Source organism: Thermobia domestica, chromosome 12 (genome assembly GCF_964235325.1).
Source record: "Thermobia domestica chromosome 12, izTheDome1.hap1.1, whole genome shotgun sequence".
Classification (NCBI taxonomy): domain Eukaryota; kingdom Metazoa; phylum Arthropoda; class Insecta; order Zygentoma; family Lepismatidae; genus Thermobia; species Thermobia domestica.
The window spans coordinates 105126970-105145529 of record NC_137465.1 but is presented as its reverse complement, the minus strand read 5'-3'; the positions used below and the strand labels follow the sequence as shown (position 1 = coordinate 105145529).

Here is an 18560-nt window from a genome sequence, read left to right as displayed (position 1 = left end):
TTTGGATATTATCCAAGGTGAACATTGAACATCTAAAGGAACACTCATTTAAAGCTGGGTTATTTTGTTAAAACAAAATGTTTAAAACAAATGATTAAAACTTGTTTTAAACAATTTATTTTGTTTAAAACAAATTTTATATACATTTTAAACATTTTGTTTTAAACACTTGTATTTTAAGTCTTGTTTTAAACATGTTTAATTTTATTTTATTTAATTTTTGTAAAAAAAAAATCTGCCAGAGAAAGAAAATTACAAAAAAATGATCCCGTTCAGAAGGCTGTTTTCTTCCCATAGAGTGTTACCACACTTTATACAATTACCAAATTCAGCCCTTTTTGTCATTCATGGTACCACTCTGGCATTTTCAGTCCTTTTTGTGAAAAAATTTGGTACAATTCTATTCAATTCAGCACCATTTAACAGCTACTTGTCACATTTTCAAAAGTGTCAGTAAGACTTTTTCTACATTTCGTGATTGATTGATTTGTTCCTCGTTTTATATATTTTTCTCATATATGGTCATAATACCATTTTGGTCTATTGGTCACTTCGAAGTAGAGGAGCGTTTGATTTCCTTACATCGAAGATGTTAACTGTTTTCCCTTTTAATTTGCGGCCTCTATTATACTTCCTACGTGCGAGAAAAGATTTATCTACTTTCACAATTGTTCGGGGTCTTCCTATTTGGATGTTTTTTTAAAAAAGAGCAATTTTTTGATTTGAAGAAATGGGGCGGAGTGTTCTAGAACTTTACTTCTTTTAGTTTCGTGTTATAGAGCCATGTAATTATTACACTGTGATAAAATAATGAATTCAGCCCCTTTTGATTTAATTTGGTACTATTTTTCAGCCCATTCCAAAGCTAGGACTGTGGCAACACTGTTCCCTTGTGAATGTTTTGATTTCTCGTGGCTACAGCAGATCGATGTGATGATTCACAATTTATTTCGCCTCTTTTTCCCATTGTATTTTTATCGTCTATTGTATTGTTTAAGTGCTTATCAGTTAACTCGCGAGGAAGTGTTGTAGTCGAAAATTGGACTACTTGTAGAAATGATATTAAACAATAAATAAAAGAATTATCATTGAAACAAGTTTTTGTGTTGTATTCAGAAAACAAAGGGTTTTACTAAATTGCGGTTCTGAAATTAAAATTTCACAGGCATTCGTTAATACACATCGTACATGTTGGTTCTCAGTCTTCGTACAACTTGGAATCGTTTAACATGAGTTTTACGGGAAGAAAAGAGGACATCATTTCGAGTAAACCGAATGAACTAATTGTATACGTTTCGAACAAACTTGGGTTTGCAGGATAAATTTGGCTCCAACTTAGGGTTTTTAAAAATATTTTTAGATATGAGTCGTTCAGAGCACAAGGATCCAAGTCCATTTTCAAAAAGGTTCATTTTTGCTCAGCAAACATACTATTTTCGTAGCGAAGAGTCCGAAATAAATGAACCAGAAGCCACGTAAAAAGGTGTAGTGTGGGCTAGAGTTTCATAGGACAACCGCTATACAAGGACGTTTCTAGAATGGGGAAACAGGAGAGCTAATTTTCTCCCTCCCTGCTCATAAATTTAAGATATTGCGTACGCTGCACTGTGAGAAAGATTAATAAGTCAAGCTCCAAATGTCATAGTCAATGATGCATAATTACATTAAATAAATGCAGGGTGTATCAAAAAGAATACACCAACGGAAAACGTCATATATTCGACGACGAATCCGAAAAGAAAGTAAGAAAACTACGTGACAAGGTGCAATCTAGAGCTTTTATATGATTACCGCTAGAGAGGGGCGTTTGTTTAGAGGTCATCCGCCCTCCTACCGCCTACCCTGAATTTCAAATTTCGGGACAGTAATGCAGAAACCTTTTGCTGAGCAAAGTCCAACAGAACAAAATTCAAGTCCTTACACCGAATAAATATGGAGTTTGATCAGTTAAAATCCATTTCCATTGGCCGCGCTTATATTGTTCTTTTGTATTTATTTTTCTTTTTGACCCAAGGATTCCAAATGTGGCTCTACTTTCGAGTTTCGGGCCTGCTTAAAATTCTGGAAATTGTGCCTAAGCAACTTTCCAGGTTTGATCATCTATATTTCCTCCGTATTTATTCGGTGTAAGAACTTCAAACTAGTTCTGTTGGACTTCGCTTGTCAAAATGTTTCTAAATCTACCTTACTGCCCCCAAAATGAGAAATTCAGAGTGGGGGTGGGCGCGGCTGGGTTCTTCCCAGTTGCGGACGTCTCAATTGCGGACGCTGCTCTTATCTGTTAAAATCTTTCCCAGTTGCGGACGGACAGATGTTGCTTGGAATTTCCATGACTCGATTACGAAGCAACCAGAATTGTTAGTCCCAATTGCGGAGGCGTGCGTGAAAAGAGGTAAGATCTATTGATAACAAGCAGCAACGTTGCCACATTTTTCATTTCATTACATTTACTACCCTGCTCTCAGCAACGAGAAGGAGTTTTTGTTGCAAGAATACAATTTGCTGAAAAGAGATTCATTCAGGGGTGTAGCTATTAAGTTCTTATAGGGGCATGACTTTTTCAGGGGCCTTAGCCTTTTTACAATGTCGAAATAAAATTCTTCTCACAAATGTTTAGTGAGGAGAATTTTATTTCAAAAAATAAGATGGGAACCGTCCCCCCCACACAAGGATTTCGTTGCCTCTTTGCAACTTCCCTTCACACTTAACCAGGTTTACTACTGGCAGTGTCAATGTTGAAACTATTGGCACTGGCGTGTTTACAAGTTGCAGGAGAATAGCCACTGTCGAATATTATGCCTATATGAGAATGAGCTTGCAGTTCTCCTTTGTCAGGTAGTGAATTATATACAATATTTACACAAACCACTTATATACAGTATTTACACTAAGCTACTCAAGTCTCTGAACATATGCTGTGCATCGCAAACTCTTCATGATGTTACCAGTATCCTGAAATTCCGCAAGAATTTTACGCATTCTTTTGTCTAATAGTATTGCCGATTTCTTTCTTCTTTTCCCGCCAATTTTTAAATCCAAACGATCGTACAAAAAGTCGCTGTTCCGAGCTTCATCTTTGAGAACTCGGACTAACTCTAAGAGACGTTTGGGTGTGCTTTGTTTGTAATAGAACGCAGTCTGTTGTGCCAGCCTTCCAGTGCGTTGTTGGTCCTGTGCCTCGTGTTATGGCAGTTCCAAATCTCTGTAGTAAAAGTCGAGTTCTTCAATCACTGGGCGACTAAATAATCATAAAATTGCTGCAATTTATTGTTGCGTGGTGTGTCTTCTTGAATATTTATCTATTGGCAAGTGTGCCAAAGCAGCACACATTCTAATGCACAACCTAACCTCATCATCATTTGTGTATTCTTGTACAAGCCCTACTTCTTGCACTTTTCTCCATAGGCACTGGTTGAAATGAAAATTGCATCCTTTAACCTGCGCTTTGGGTTATGTTTTGTTCAAAAGGAAACATATTTCAGAGCTTCTCCTATTCGCGTTAGTGGATTTTTTTTAACGTCACATTTCCGGAGGCACTATTTTTCCTTCCTTCCTTCCTTTTTTTTTTTTTTTTTTTTGTTTTTTACTTCACATGTAGAATGAGCCTATAGTTGAAGTTATTACGTTGTGTGTTGTTCAGTTTTTCATGGAAATGAACCTTCCCACTAAATTTCATTTTATTACTCTCCTTTTATTATTCATCATAAGATTTTGATTCTACATTACCATGCATAGTTATGTCTCATATAGTTTCGTACGAAAGTTTAGGCTAGGAGTTTGCGTGCAATTACGTTGAGAAATGGATCTTCTTAATGAATCTTTATAAGAAATTTTCCTCGGACGTTAAATATTCCTCGTCGATGAGCGTGTGCGAAACGGTCGATTATGATTAAATATTTAATCAATTAATATTCTGCAAACTACAAACTTTTGTTAATGACTTCAAAAACAAGGAATTAAGTAATTTCAAAACAAGCAATTAAGTAAATTATCATGCAAAACTAATAAATTTAAATAACTTCTCTTTCGACAGCAGGAATAAAAATGGAAGTGTTATTTTGGGCTAGCATCTACGAAAATTTCCCTCACTAAAAATTTGCTGGGATAAATGAAATTAAATAATGCACAAATTTGCAAAATAATTACAGGAATTCTGATGTATACATGTATTTCATATGTAATTAATGGATAAACTAGTGGTTAGCAGTATCTCTAATATTACATAGCTTTATAATTATAGATGCTCGTATACTGACAGATTTGAATTCTTTATATCGAGGCAGGGTAGTAAATGTAATGAAATGAAAAATGTGGCAACGTTGCTGCTTGTTATCAATAGATCTTACCTCTTCTCCTGCACGCGTCCGCAATTGGGACTAACAAGTCTGGTTGCATCGTAATCGAGGCATGGAAATTCCAAACAACTCCTGTGCGTCCGCAACTGGGAATGATTTTAACAGATAAGAGCAGCGTCCGCAACTGGGACGTCCGCAACTGGCACGGATTCGGCGCGGCTGCCCTCCTGCCCTCACTGACACCCCTGTCTAACGACCGTCATATGAAACTAGCCAATGCCCTTTCACGTGGTTTTAGTTTCATTTATTTCGTACTCTTGACTGCTAAGATATTACGTTTAGAAATAGCGTTCATTTGCGGAGCAAAACTGAACATTATTGAAAATAGACTTGGATCCATTGTGCTCTGAATGTCCCAAATATTGTTTCTCTTCAATACAATTATTGATTTAAACAACAACCAATACACGGGCTTGCAGAAAATATTCTAAAGTTAGCACAACCTGAAGTGTGCTTGAAACATCGCTTTTCGAAAATGTATTATTTAAAAATAATTTTATTAGCACTCTGAAATAGCAATCAAATGTTTGCAATTAAAATTTCACCCAGCTCCAGGTTATCAATTTATGTACATGTGTGCAAAATTCCAATAATACAATTATTTGTGCCAAATACCGTAAAAAAAAATGTCATATTAAATCGAATGGTCATTCGAAAGTCACTTTGCAAACTACTGGTGTTACACAAATTAAATTAGGTAAAAAAAAAAAAAAGTGGGTTATCAGTGGCAGCTTACGGAAATAAAAAGTAATTTCCAAAACCGCTGGTGCTACAAAAACGAAATTTGATACATTAAGGTGCATTATCACCAGTGTTCTACGAAAATATTTAATCTTTTTTTTCGCAAATCATCTTGAACAACAAGTGGCCAATAAAAATTCATTTAAAAAAAACTATATAAAAGCCATTTTTAGTCAAACAATTTTATTTCTGTTTCCAATGTTGCACTAATCAGTGTATACGGAATGAATCTGTAATACTAGTTGCAAGTAAAAAGTAAAAAGTCTTAACAAATAAGTTATTACACGATTTTGAAGTATGTTTTAAACTGTTCAAAATGTTTAAAATATGTTCTTTTTCGTTCGTGTTTTGAAACATGTTTAAAACATTTCGAATATCTTTTTCGTGTTTTAAACACGTGTTTTGTTTTTTTAAATGTATTTTTTCCAACCCTGATTTAAAGGGATAACACTGATTTGGAAATAATAAAATGTTCTGACTTATGATTTGTGAATGGCAGAAACTTACACAGATGTAGGAATGGGGAGCACACAGGTAATTTTACACCCTCCTTAAATTTTGATGAAGGAAAATTGTGTCCTTTGGTCGTGTCTGTTGTATTGTTGAAATTTTCAGGAATTGTTTTTCTAAATTACAATATAAAGAACAGTAAAGAGTTTATATGTATGAAAAACATTCTAGAATAGTTTAAATTCATAGTGAATAGTTTGGATAGGTTAATGTCATAATATAACGGCATTCAACATAGATTCAGTGATATATGTGTGTTGTAGTTACATATTGATCATGTAAACACTTTCAATATTTATAAAGTAATGAAGTATTTTAGAAACGATGAATACGGTTAGGTTGTGTAAGCGGCCATGCTCTCAACTGCCCGTAAGATAAGTGAGTGAACATTTACGTAATTATGTACATATTAAAATCAAGCGTGTCAAACAGATGTAAAACGTATAGGAAGAAGTGTATATATATATATATATATATATATATATATATATATATATATATATATATATATATATATATATATATATATAATAGATTTATTATTATTGTTAACGAAAGTTTCCGTTGTATATGATCAATGGGGTGAGTTTGCCTGTTGACTTTAAGTAATGTTGGTCAATAATAGATCCCGTTGATTTCTCGACGTACACAAGTTTCTTACCATATTCCCATTCTATCAATTCTTCCATCATCATTATTGTGCTTTAATCCTCGTTCTCTTAGCCTGAAATGATTATTTGAGAGACGTTAAACTGAAATATTTTATTTCATTAATTAATATGAAATACTAAAGTTTTAATTCATTCTTACAATGGAGTAAATTATTGTATATTTCATATGTAAATGGAGAATACGTAATAATAATAATAATAATAATAATAATAATAATAATAATAGTTATTATTTTTATTTTTATTTTTATTATTTTAATTTATGTTTATTTTTGTTATTTGCATGTTATTTATATGGAAATTGTAAGTGAGCAGTTATTTCTGTAATTCCCAGTATGCACTAAAAATTATTATTATTATTATTATTATTATTATTATTATTATTATTATTATTATTATTATTATTTTAGAATTAGGCTGTTATCGTCTAAATTAACTACTTCGTAAGCTATTGTGGCAACTATTGTACTGTCACAGTTCTGTGTAGTTGGACCGAAATTCAGAACTAAAGGAAGTGAAAGCAAAAAAGTATGAGTCTTTAATAGCAGAAGTCCTAAGTTGCAGAAGACCTTAAATTTAGGGCTTGTGCCCATGCTTTTAGAACTTGTGCCGTTTAGGACTTATGGAACAAGGACGCTGAATCGATTCCAAGAAAACATATTCTGACGTCTCTTACCATTTTTGCTCCGATACCTGTCAGATGGACAGACAAATGAACAGATAGACAAATAGATAGACGTTCTATAAGCTTCCAATATATATAAATAGCATAGTTTGGAAGACTAGAAGATATAAAAAGAAAGGAAGGAAGGAAGGAACGGTAAGTAAAGGAATAAAACAATTTTATAAATATAAGAATAATTCAAATAAATCAAATATTAAAAATGCACAGAACAGTGTACTATACATCTGAATTTTAAGAGTTTTTCATTGTCTAATTATAAAATTAAATTTAATTATTTATTTATTTTCAGCGAGTAATGCAGTTAAATGAAAATATTCTGAACCACTTTTAAAATAAAATATTTTGCTTTTAATTTTATTTCAGTTAGTGCTTGGCCTAACTTTGCCTTTGAATAATATTCCGACCAGAGATTTCAGCTGGACTCTCTTCTCTGAGTCTCTGTATCCCTTACCGGACAATTACAGTCAACTCATAGATGGGCCGTATAAGCGATCTCTTCGAGATGTTGAAAGAAAACACATTTATTGGTGGTTGCAAAATATGTTGGAGAAAAGGTAATCAACATAGTCATTTAAATCATTAGAAATATTAATACAGTTGGAAGTAAAATTATAGAGCTTCAATGAAATTTGCCGAAAACATCTATTACAAATTTGACAATATTTCTTAAATAAATACTTTAACAGTAGTTCTAAGCGATTACATGATTTAACTTAATGGGAATTAGAATACTTAGTATATTCGGTACATTTTGATTTTCTGTCACATAGTTAAAAACTTGAAAGTGTTTTTTAGATATTGTACAAGTGACCTCTCATTAGTTTGCGGTTATTTGAAGGTTTGAGCCGGAGCCACCGACTTTCTTGAGTAATAGCTTAAGGAGATTGAGGCATAACTTCAGACTTTACTGATGACGAGTAATTTACTTTTGCGGCCAGGACCTACACAACAAATAAACATAGTGTCATGTGACACTACTATCCCATTTTAGTTTTGATAGAAATTCATTGTTTAGTAAATGTCATTGTTTATGGAATAATCTCATCAGTTCAACGCTATGGTTTTGTCAGATCTTGAATCAGAGATGTCTATGGTTAAACTTGTTTTACATTGTGTTTGGGTGATAATATTGTACTAATAAATAACATTTGGCAAAGAGTAATGTATTTAAAGGTGATTTGAGGGTAGAAAATATTAAATATTTTATATTGCTAGATATGGATTCAGTGGTAAAGAATGCGTATTACGAACCATCTGTGAGACTGCAGAAGCACCTTTTCATCAAGAAAGACTTATTGGAGAAATTTTACACCTTGTATTGACGTAAGTACATGTTATTTTATATTTTTATTTTATAGAATGTACGCTTAATGTAGTCTTCAGGCAACACAACTACAACTTTCTTTTGATCAGTATTTCTCAAAGTATGATTTGCAGCTTAGTTACATGTGATCCCTAGGTATGTAATACAAAATACACTAATTTAAAATTGTTTTAAGTTGTGTAAAAGTTAAAACAGGACTTAGTTGCCTTGAAATATGCCGAAATAAGGAAAAATACGCACTATCAGATCATTAAAACTGGATATCTCCATAGAGTTACAGGAGATAAAAATGGGTCAGGCAACTATGTAATTTTTGTAATGTAGGTAGTACTATATCTGAGGCAACTACGTAATTTTGAGATACAAAATATGAATGAGAAGGGAAATCCTGGATAGGAATGACGAGAGAAATTTTTGGAAGAAGAAAAGGGTATTTTGTAAGTCATTGACCAGCATGTTATGAAACAAAGTGATCAAATCTTTCATATAGAGTACAGAATAGAAAAGTACAAAAGAACGACTGTAAATGTCTGAAATGTTGATACGATTAAAGAGTTGGAATAATTTGCTGTATGTTATGAAAATCAAATGGTAAATATTATTAAAAGTTTGGATGACACGATTGGCAGACAACACTAGCTACTTAAATGGGAGAAAGAAATTAGTTAGGACATTATTTTAGATGCAATTAGCTTATTAGGATGTGATAGAAGGTACCTAAGAGATAATCACTCTTGAGATTGAGGGGAGGAATATTGTGGTGAATGACAGTTGAAAGAGTAATTCTTATCCCCCCCCCAAAAAAAAAAAATAGTTGGCAATGGATTGGCAAAATTTCGAGGAATTCGGTTTCTCTGACGCTTTAAAACCATAAAGAAATTGTATTACTCTTTTATTTTCCAGTCTGTGTTTAGAGATCCAATATGTGTTCTTTATGTGTTTAGAGACTAACATTAAGGTCACATTAAGGTGATTAGCTGACCCAACTCACTCATTTCAGTTTGGTAATGTGGGAAATTCTTACAATCCTTTCCAACTGGAATGACTGAAAGCGCTGGTGTTTACATCTTCCATCCTCTTTTTTCACTCAGTCTTTTAAAATTGAAGGCAATAAATTAATTTTAAACTTTTTTCTGCTGTAACGATTTACAAAAGAATTGACCGAATTACGAAGAAAATATTTATGATATTGGCAAGTTCATTCCAAAATAGCTGACACTTTGTTACCAAATACTTTACAGTTTCCTTTAAAGTTTGTGATCTATATGGGAATTGTATGGTGTGGATAACGCCTGTCAATCATTATTAACACAGTCGTTGCGCGCCTGGATGATTAGCGTATATTTCTCACCAATTACTGCATGTAGGTGCACCAGTGACCGCTAATCTCCTCTCTCTCTCTCTCTCTCTCTCTCTCTCTCTCTCTCTCTCTTCCCTACAACTTTCGTAACACAAAATTTCGTGTTGCCATTTCTTTTGACTTTCTTGGCAGACTACTGAGTGTTATCAAGTCTCTGGAATTAATCATTCTAAAAGCAATGTAAGGAAGCTGTTGCTGCAGCCAGTCTACAATCTTAATTGGATACCACATGAATTCTGTAGCTGATGTATGTTTATCCCAAATGTTATTAGTGTAATTTGACTCATCTCCTCACTCGAAGATGATATAAGTTTTATTTATTTATTTTTTATTTTTCAAAGAAATCCTGAGCTCAAGAAATTCAGATCACAAACGTGCTAATGGATACCTTTTCGTCTCAGAAAATGCTCACTTTTACGATCTGAATCTGCTCTCATATTGCTTTAATCTATTATGTCTATTCGTTTCATTATTTGATTTTGCGAAAAAGACCTCTCCTTCGGATGCACTTTTATTGCCAATTGTCACGGATAGAGAGCTAGGTTTAGACATTCTTAATTTATTTTCACTTAATAAAATGTAGTTGACTACAATAATTAGCAAATTTATAATGGAAAATAAAGAAAGTGTCTCTTTTAAAAGTTTTAAAATATTCCATTAGTTTAAAATTGAAAATGATAAATTGTAATGAAACGAAAGTAATTTTCTAGTATGATTTAACCTACATCCTACATCCTTTTAGGAAAGAAAAACGCATGTGAGTTATTGAATAAGCATTACAATGACAAAGTAGATATTAGAAATTGTGGAAATTTTGCAAATACCTTTGCAAACTGAACAACTTTCAAGACAATTCTTATATCTTTCACAAGTCTTTTCCAAGTTTGGCCACATTAAAATATGCACTTGGAGAAAAGAAAGAAAAGAGACCTGGATCGCAGAACTGAGTGTTCGAACACAAGATAAATCGTTTTCTAACATGTGATTCTATTTAGCGCCATCGTCATAGCGCCATCGTATTAAAACTACACAATACATTTACTCGGCATCAATATTCTATTTCCATAATTGAAGTACTACTTGGTAAATGCTCCCATCTGGCATACTTTAAGTTCGATGAGCGATCTATGGGATTTTAAAAAAAATGATAAAATTTTGGAGAACATTTTATTCTGTAGAAAGGAACATTTTTGAGGAGTTAAACAAATCATTTTCGGAATATGAAATTTTTGAATAACTTTAATGTTGAAATTTTTGAATATATATATTGCTGATACACAAGTTGATTTTTGGGGATGATTTTATTAAAATTTCATGATTTCAACATCAGTTGCCAATTTCTCAGTATCATTATATTTCCATAAAACATATTTTTTCGCTTCATCCTAGCATTAACTAGATACTTAGAATTCATAGATTGAACAAAAAGTTTTCAATATGTAATTCAACAAGTTACTGGTAAAAGTGATTTCAAACTTCAATTTCTTTGGTAATTCCTTTCTTTGATTCATTATTACTCGGTTACGTATATCAAGATGTCAAAAGAAGACGCAAATAAACAGTAAAAAAATAATATCATCTATGATAACTGAGTGTATATATATATATATATATATATATATATATATATATATATATATATATATATATATATATATATATATATATATATATATATATATATATGTGTGTGTGTGTGTGTGTGTGTGTGTATGTATGTAAAGTAAATAGGGAGAATAAGGAAAATTTTTGAAATAAAGCTCTGTATTTCAGTAATTTATTAAACAACTGAAACAACCTTCGGTAATAACAAAGCTTGAGTACTACGCCATAGAAATATTAGCAAACATTAGAACATTACGCATACTGTTTAGTACCACACACATAATTGCGACTTATCTGAAATAAACCACATTACCCCCAAATTAAGGGTAATATGGCTTAGAGTGCAGGGAATATGAACAAAACAAATACATTAACTAACCGTCTCACAGTACATAAATTCTACAATAACAAGCTTTAGGACAAAACGTAGTGACAAACATACTCTTATAGACAATATTAGGAACTCAATATTACGAAACAGGAACTTATAATTGAAAAATATTACATGGAACTGGTGAAGTTAAGAATTTTGCCTAAGGACACTGAAGACAGATAATCTTCTTGGTTTCAAAATGAACACACACAAAATGATACCACATGAAACATCGTGTACACTTGACTCAATCTTTTCCATTGTAATCATCGTAGAACCGGATAGGTGCTGACTGCCACGGGTGCTGATTGCCACAGCCAATTATTGGTGCTGACTGCCACGACTGGCGCTGATTGCAAATATGAAGGTGCTGACTGCCACGACTGGCGCTGATTGCAAATATGAAGGTGCTGACTGCCACGACGGCGTGCTGACTGCCACGAGCCTGGGAGAAACTGTATTTGGAAAGAGAGGAATTAATCCCTCATACTAAATTTATGATTATTAATTAATTTAGTAGGGATTAATTTAGTAATCATCACAGTAAATCTATGTGGTATCCTATAAGTTATAAAGTTGCTCACTAAGTGGAACGACATACACTTGGATGTTTATAAAGGGATTGTTTTTTCTGTTATATGTACAATTTGCACATTTCATTGTTTATATTAATTGCTTTATTGTATTATTTAATGGATATGATGGTCTGAAGCCAGCTGACAAGGGAAGTTTGGGAGAAGCACTCCTCTGCAGAGAAATAAGCATGTCATTTGAAGGACCAATTCATGCTGATTACAACAGGTAATAAAACTCCTGTACGTTGAGAACTGTTCGAGATATTCAGCTTGGAAATTTATATGATAAAATGAGTGGATGCACGTTTTAATGTGTTAAGTATTCTCACCTATGGCGAAGCCTGATGGTTTGAACTTGCTATTGCTTGATCACTGGGGTCCATTCACAGACAAATTGTCCATTACAAGTCGCATGACGGATGGCAAAGACCTAATGGTCGAGAAGATACCAAAGAATTGCACATGATTTGTGCAACAATTTGATGTGTTTTTATTCAGATCAATCAAAGATTATGGCAGGAGATTTGTATATACATAGTATGAATTTTCTTCATCTGGACGTTATAATGTACCAACGAAACAATCAAATAAAGTTCGTGTTCATACGAATCACTTCCGATCACCGCGATACATTGGATTGTTTCAGTTTGCGTTCTGCAAGGCAGGTTATGAACAAGGCCTATAACTTTTGAATCACTTGTCGAATTTGCTTTTTGCTTAGGTTCTGCGAACTGTTCTTTTGACGGATGCAACACAATTGCACATATAAAATGTTCATGGTGCAAGGGAGTATTTTGCCTGCGTCATTTCTTCATAAAACAGAAGAACAACAGAGATCAATTTTCATCTCTAACCTATGATTATTGTGAACAATGTAATGACTAATTGTATCTAACAAACCCGTTAGTTATTGCAAAACACTTTTTTTCTGTTACTTCCGATAGCTTTCAATTTGTATGTCAATATTCGTTACTAATTATGTTGTACTTAACGCGTATAAATGCGTATATCCTCATTTTCTCACATAAACATCCAAGTTGAATATCTGGAACCGTTCTCAACCGTACAGGAATTTTATTAGCTTGTTATAATCAGCATGAATTGGGACTTCAAATGGCATGCTTAGTTTCTCTGCAGGCGAGTGCTTTCTCCTGAACTGCTCGAAACAATTTGCACAGCTGTACAAAGTTCATGCTGACATAGAGAGTTTAAGTGAGAACACATAAATCGTACCAATTTTGTACGCACCGCTCCCTGACAAAACTGAAAGTACACTCATGTCCAAAATTATTGTCGCATATCTATAACTGTCTTCTTGTAAGAATATCATTTGATAATTTAGCAGAGTACTTTTATTACTTATATTATGTGTATAATCAGAAAATTTATATTTGTGATAAATTTCATAGGAAAAGAATGATAAAAAACGAAAATCATAATGAGTAAAATAAAATGTAACTAAATGGACAAGAAAATTTTATTTTCGCTTTATTGTTCTTATTTACTGCTCTTTTGACACGAAATTTACCACATACTTGTCTTTGCCGATTATACACATACCAACATTATAAGAAATACAGGGCGAATTCGTTATCAAATTATATTACTAGAACAATATATTTATAATCATGTGACAATAATTTTGGACATGAGTGTACATACAGAGACCTGTTTACCTTTGTTAGGTGTTGGTCTGAACAACACGATCCTAAGGATCATCTAGTTTCTTTCATGTTTCTTGGCGTCCGGTAATGTTACGTCTAGCTACTTTCTCTCAGGCTCGTGGCAGTCAGCACCTTGATATTGGCAATCAGCGCCAGTCGTGGCAATCAGCACCAATATTTGGCTGTGGCAGTCAGCACCCCACCGTAGAGCCACCCTCCTTGGCACACTGAACATGGAGAGTCAGTGTTATTTTCAGAAACTTTGGCGATCATAGTCGTTTTACCTTTCTTTGTCGTTGTAGACTTCTTTCTCCTTTTCATAATCAGGAGATTTTCGTCTGCTGTCAATTCTTTGGAACTGCCTACTGTACCTAAAATTTACGTGAAATATTATTATTATTATTACTTTTTACTGTATAACAGGAAAGTTCCCAACTTTAAATGTGTTTGTATTCAATTTTTTATTTACTATTTTTCACGGGACGGGACAAAACTCATACTTGCGAGGCTTACCTACTGTTCCACCTATCGAGCCCTATATTTGAAACGTACTTTACGTCGCTTTCACGAGACCTTTTGTCTCTTGAAAAAATTCCCCACGTAAATCCACGTATCCATATTTCCCCGAATGCCTTAACTCGTATTACCCCATCTTGATATTTATTTTATTTAGGTTTGCAAAACTGTTCGTATACGATTCTGCAACGCGCGCCATGCCTTGTGAACAAAGGGAACACCTTGTGCACTACACGTGAGTAACCAAGTTTTTGTAATTGTTTTGTATATTCGGAAAATATCTTATGTTTTATAGGAGCAGAATAACAACACGCATTTTATGGCTACATTACTTATCTTTAAACCATCAATATTTTCTTAATTTTCTGCTTCTACGTTTACACAACTTTCAGTCGCAACCAAGACTCCAAAAGTGCTTCCAACTCACGCAACAAGAAATTTCATCTTGTACTTGCTGTGCTACAAGGAGGAAACCTTCTTTTATATTCCCCCTATTCTCATATCCCCCTATTTACTTTATATATATAAACTTCATAATTGTGTGTTTCAGGCCTTCTAATGTGCTGTATGAAGATGATAAAGACCATGAAGATTATATCAGGGCACAAAGACTAGGAGAAAACGGAAAAGACTGCAGAAGTGCTTTTTCCAAATGCCCACAAGGACTTCTCGACTACTTCACTTATCTCGTCGAAAGTTAGATAAGCGTCAGAGTTATTCACATGACTGTCAGTGGCATTTTACACTTACGACATAACTGGAACTTTAACAATATCATGACATTTGATAAAAAGTTTGTTTAATTTTATGGAAAAATATTATTCAACTTTAAACTTTAATTTTATGGAAAAATATTATTCAACTGTAAACTTTAATTTTATGGAAAAATATTATTCAACTGTAAACTTTAATTTTATGGAAAAATATAATTCAATTGTATCTTAATTCTTAAAAACAAAATAATTTCAGAATTTTTGTTTTTGTTTTTCATATCATATGACATTCCAAATATATTCAATGCGGCCTATGTATTTTGCATTAGGCTAAACAGTTGATATCAAAACCAAGCAATTATCAAATAACATGTTTGAAATTAAAGCTTACAGGGTTTTCAGAAGTGAGAATTGAATACTTTAGAATGTGACCATGCATGACGTCACGGTTGTTCCTTATATGTAATATGTAATAAATAAATTTGTGTAAGACGTTCAGTTTACTTTCATATACCATACTTCGTAACCAGTGTAGAAAATATTGTTAAGCGTTAATAAATGCACACATCAAACGATATTATTTAATTCTTTTACACATAACGCCTAGGTATGTTCTTTGGCGGCATATTTAATGTACAAAAAGAAGTTCTAACTAGGAAAGGTCGCAGGATGTTACTCTTACTTCATATCGATACTATGCTCAATCAACTCGTTTTTACATGAAAGAATTACGTAAACGAAGAAATCCTCGATCGCAAGCGTGTTTGAATTAAGAAGCGTTATAAGTTCAAAATTGAACAGATTTTGCAAAAAGTTTGAAGAAACTACTTTTAGAGATACACGCTTCATTTTTGGTATCAGGGGTAGTGAGATCAAAACATATGCAAGATACGGGCACTTGTCTTCTGTTTGGCACACCGTGTCGATAGACTGTTAAAATGTATTTGCCACCCCTATTCGATTGTATTGTCATTCAAATGTGCCTTTCCTGTGGGGCCACCTTCAAATTGAACAATTACAATTGTCTCCGAAACACTTGGCCACGAAACTAACGTGAATGGGACTCCGAATCCAGTCAGCCTCTGCTTATGCATTGTGGAAGACGGTGTTTTAACATCTTATCTCCAGCATTGTTTTTTTTTTTTTTTTTTTTTTTTTTTTTAATCTCAATGGATTTTAATGGCGATTGTGGAAAATAGTGGGCAAACTTCACGGAATATTTTACGATATTCGGCAATAAATGTAGTAAAACAAAAAGAAAGAAAAAAAGAAAAGAAAAGAAATCGGTTAGCAACGAAGTATGCAAACATCGGTTTTCTCCAGAATAAAAGTCACCTTGTTCACAGCTTTGACCGTACATTTCCGTTATTTATTTTAATGTTTCCGCCTATTTTTTCGCTGAATATCTTTAAATATTCCCTGGTGTTTGACCAATATTTTGCCATAATCGGCATTTCAATTCGCTGAAAACTGAAGAAAAAAATCTTCAGCAATGAAAAAGCATCGGCGACAGAGTTCGGAGTACCGTTCACGATAGTTCCGCGGCCAGGCTCTCTGACGCTGCGCGATCTGTTTGAAGCGTCAATTCCGCGCGATTAATTACAAATGAAATGACGGTGGTGTAAACTAATATTCGTATTCACTGTAAGTGCCAGCCTGTAGTGAATAATTTATTTGGTTTAATTTCATTTTAACAATAAATTAATTTTTGTTTTCGGCATATGATACTATGTTGTAGTGCGCAAAGTGCAAAATTTTTGCTGGACAACTGATCCGGGCAAAATAACGCAATGCTGACAGAACCTTTTGAGAAAATATTGGTTTCACTCCTACCTACAGAAGGCAAGAACACCATAATATACTGTAGATTATCACAATATTAACTATGAATACCTCGACGTTCTTCATTGGATTTCAAACGCCTCGCGACCTTCCCTGGAAGTTAGAACTTCCAACTCCTGACCTACGACCAGCGGCAAATGGCAGGACGAGAATGGAAATTTTACTATTGTGGGATCCTATGTCCTTTGGACCACCATTGTTTTCAAAAATATATGTGAACAGAGAAAATTCCTGGATCTTTCCCTCCCATCAAGATCCCGCCTACGGATTTGTTTCTACTAATACAAATTTACAGGATGAATTATACTTTGAACGGCGTCTTTGTTTCTGCCGAACTTGCAAAACAGTGAGCTCTAAATCTTTGCTAATAGAAATAACTGAATAAACGGAAGATTTGGTATGTATACGTTATAAAACATGTGCTTCCACTGAAATCTAGAATGTATGTTTATTTCACCGTTATAGGAATTTTTGGTTCTTGAACAATGTTCTATCTGGAATTCATAACCAGATTTTGGTTGGATTTGTATTAAAGTAAGTGATAATAAACTGTATAATTCTTCATAATCAACTTAACAGCAACTCACAGTCAGTTCATTTATACAGTACATATGATTTTAGTAGGTAAATTCAATGATCATAATTTTAAATGGATTCTTCATCATAATTTTTATCTGTATAGTCAGCACTTTAGTATAGATTCCTTACATTTTCAAAAAGCACACTTCGTGTTTCTCCGAAATACCAGGAACAAGGCCGATCATAATGGAAGGCAACTCCAACAAATGAGAGGGAGAGAGGAGTCGTTGAAAAATTATCTTTAAAATTTCTTTTTTTTTTAAGTTATAAAATCCTGCCAAACCGCCTGTGTACGCGGTTAGAAAAAAAATATACATATGGTCACCTTCGCCAGCGATATTTTTCTCCAGAAACTGTTCAAGTTTAAAATAATGGAAGATAAATCGAAGAAACAAAATGATTTTAACCACATAACTATTGTTGCTTGACTATTTTAACAAAATGAAGCGCTGATGATCATGGGAGGAGGGAGTTCAGAAATGTTGGGAGATCCTCGCAGAAAATTTGTTTGGGTACCCACGTAATCTATAAGCAGCCCTGCCAGAAGGGACATGGCAATGTAGCAAAATTCATTCTATTTAACTATATTTTCTTGGTCTTTAGTGAGGATTTAATTTAAAATAAACTGGAAATGTAATTTGAAAATATTTAGTAGGTATCAGCCAGTACAAGTCACTAGAAAATATTTACGTCAGTTTCAAAGTAATACCCAGGACCGGATCTTGAATTCTGCCAACTACGCGTTCGCAGGAGGCGCCAGGTGAAGAGGGCGCCAAACTGGAAAATGAACAATGTTTATTATTTTTTATCTATACAATGTTAGCAAATAATGGTCGCCTCTGTGTGTTCATCATCGTTCACCTCAGTTTCTTTTCTGCCTCTGTTGACTCCAGCTTTCACACTTTCCAATGGATCAAAGAATAAACATCCTCATAAAAGTGAACAGAAAGAAAGGGAATAACCACTTTTGTTTCAGTTATTCTCGTTGCACTTTTGCATACACATTGTAGGCCTATATCTGAACATACTTCGTGGGCAGGCGCCAAT

At 33.6% G+C, this 18560-nt stretch overlaps 1 protein-coding gene across 1 annotated transcript in view; it reads left to right on the top strand.

The window, feature by feature from the left end:
* The window catches only part of LOC145665771 (uncharacterized), a 45500-nt gene extending 30224 nt beyond the window's left edge, over positions 1 to 15276 (top strand). Inside the window, exons 3-5 of the mRNA XM_081732898.1 lie at positions 7326 to 7516; positions 8178 to 8285; positions 14930 to 15276. Coding sequence (XP_081589024.1) covers positions 7326 to 7516; positions 8178 to 8285; positions 14930 to 15080 — 450 coding nt within the window. The 3' untranslated portion in view covers positions 15081 to 15276. The remainder of the gene's footprint in view (positions 1 to 7325; positions 7517 to 8177; positions 8286 to 14929) is intronic.
* Positions 15277 to 18560: the final 3284 nt, after the last annotated feature.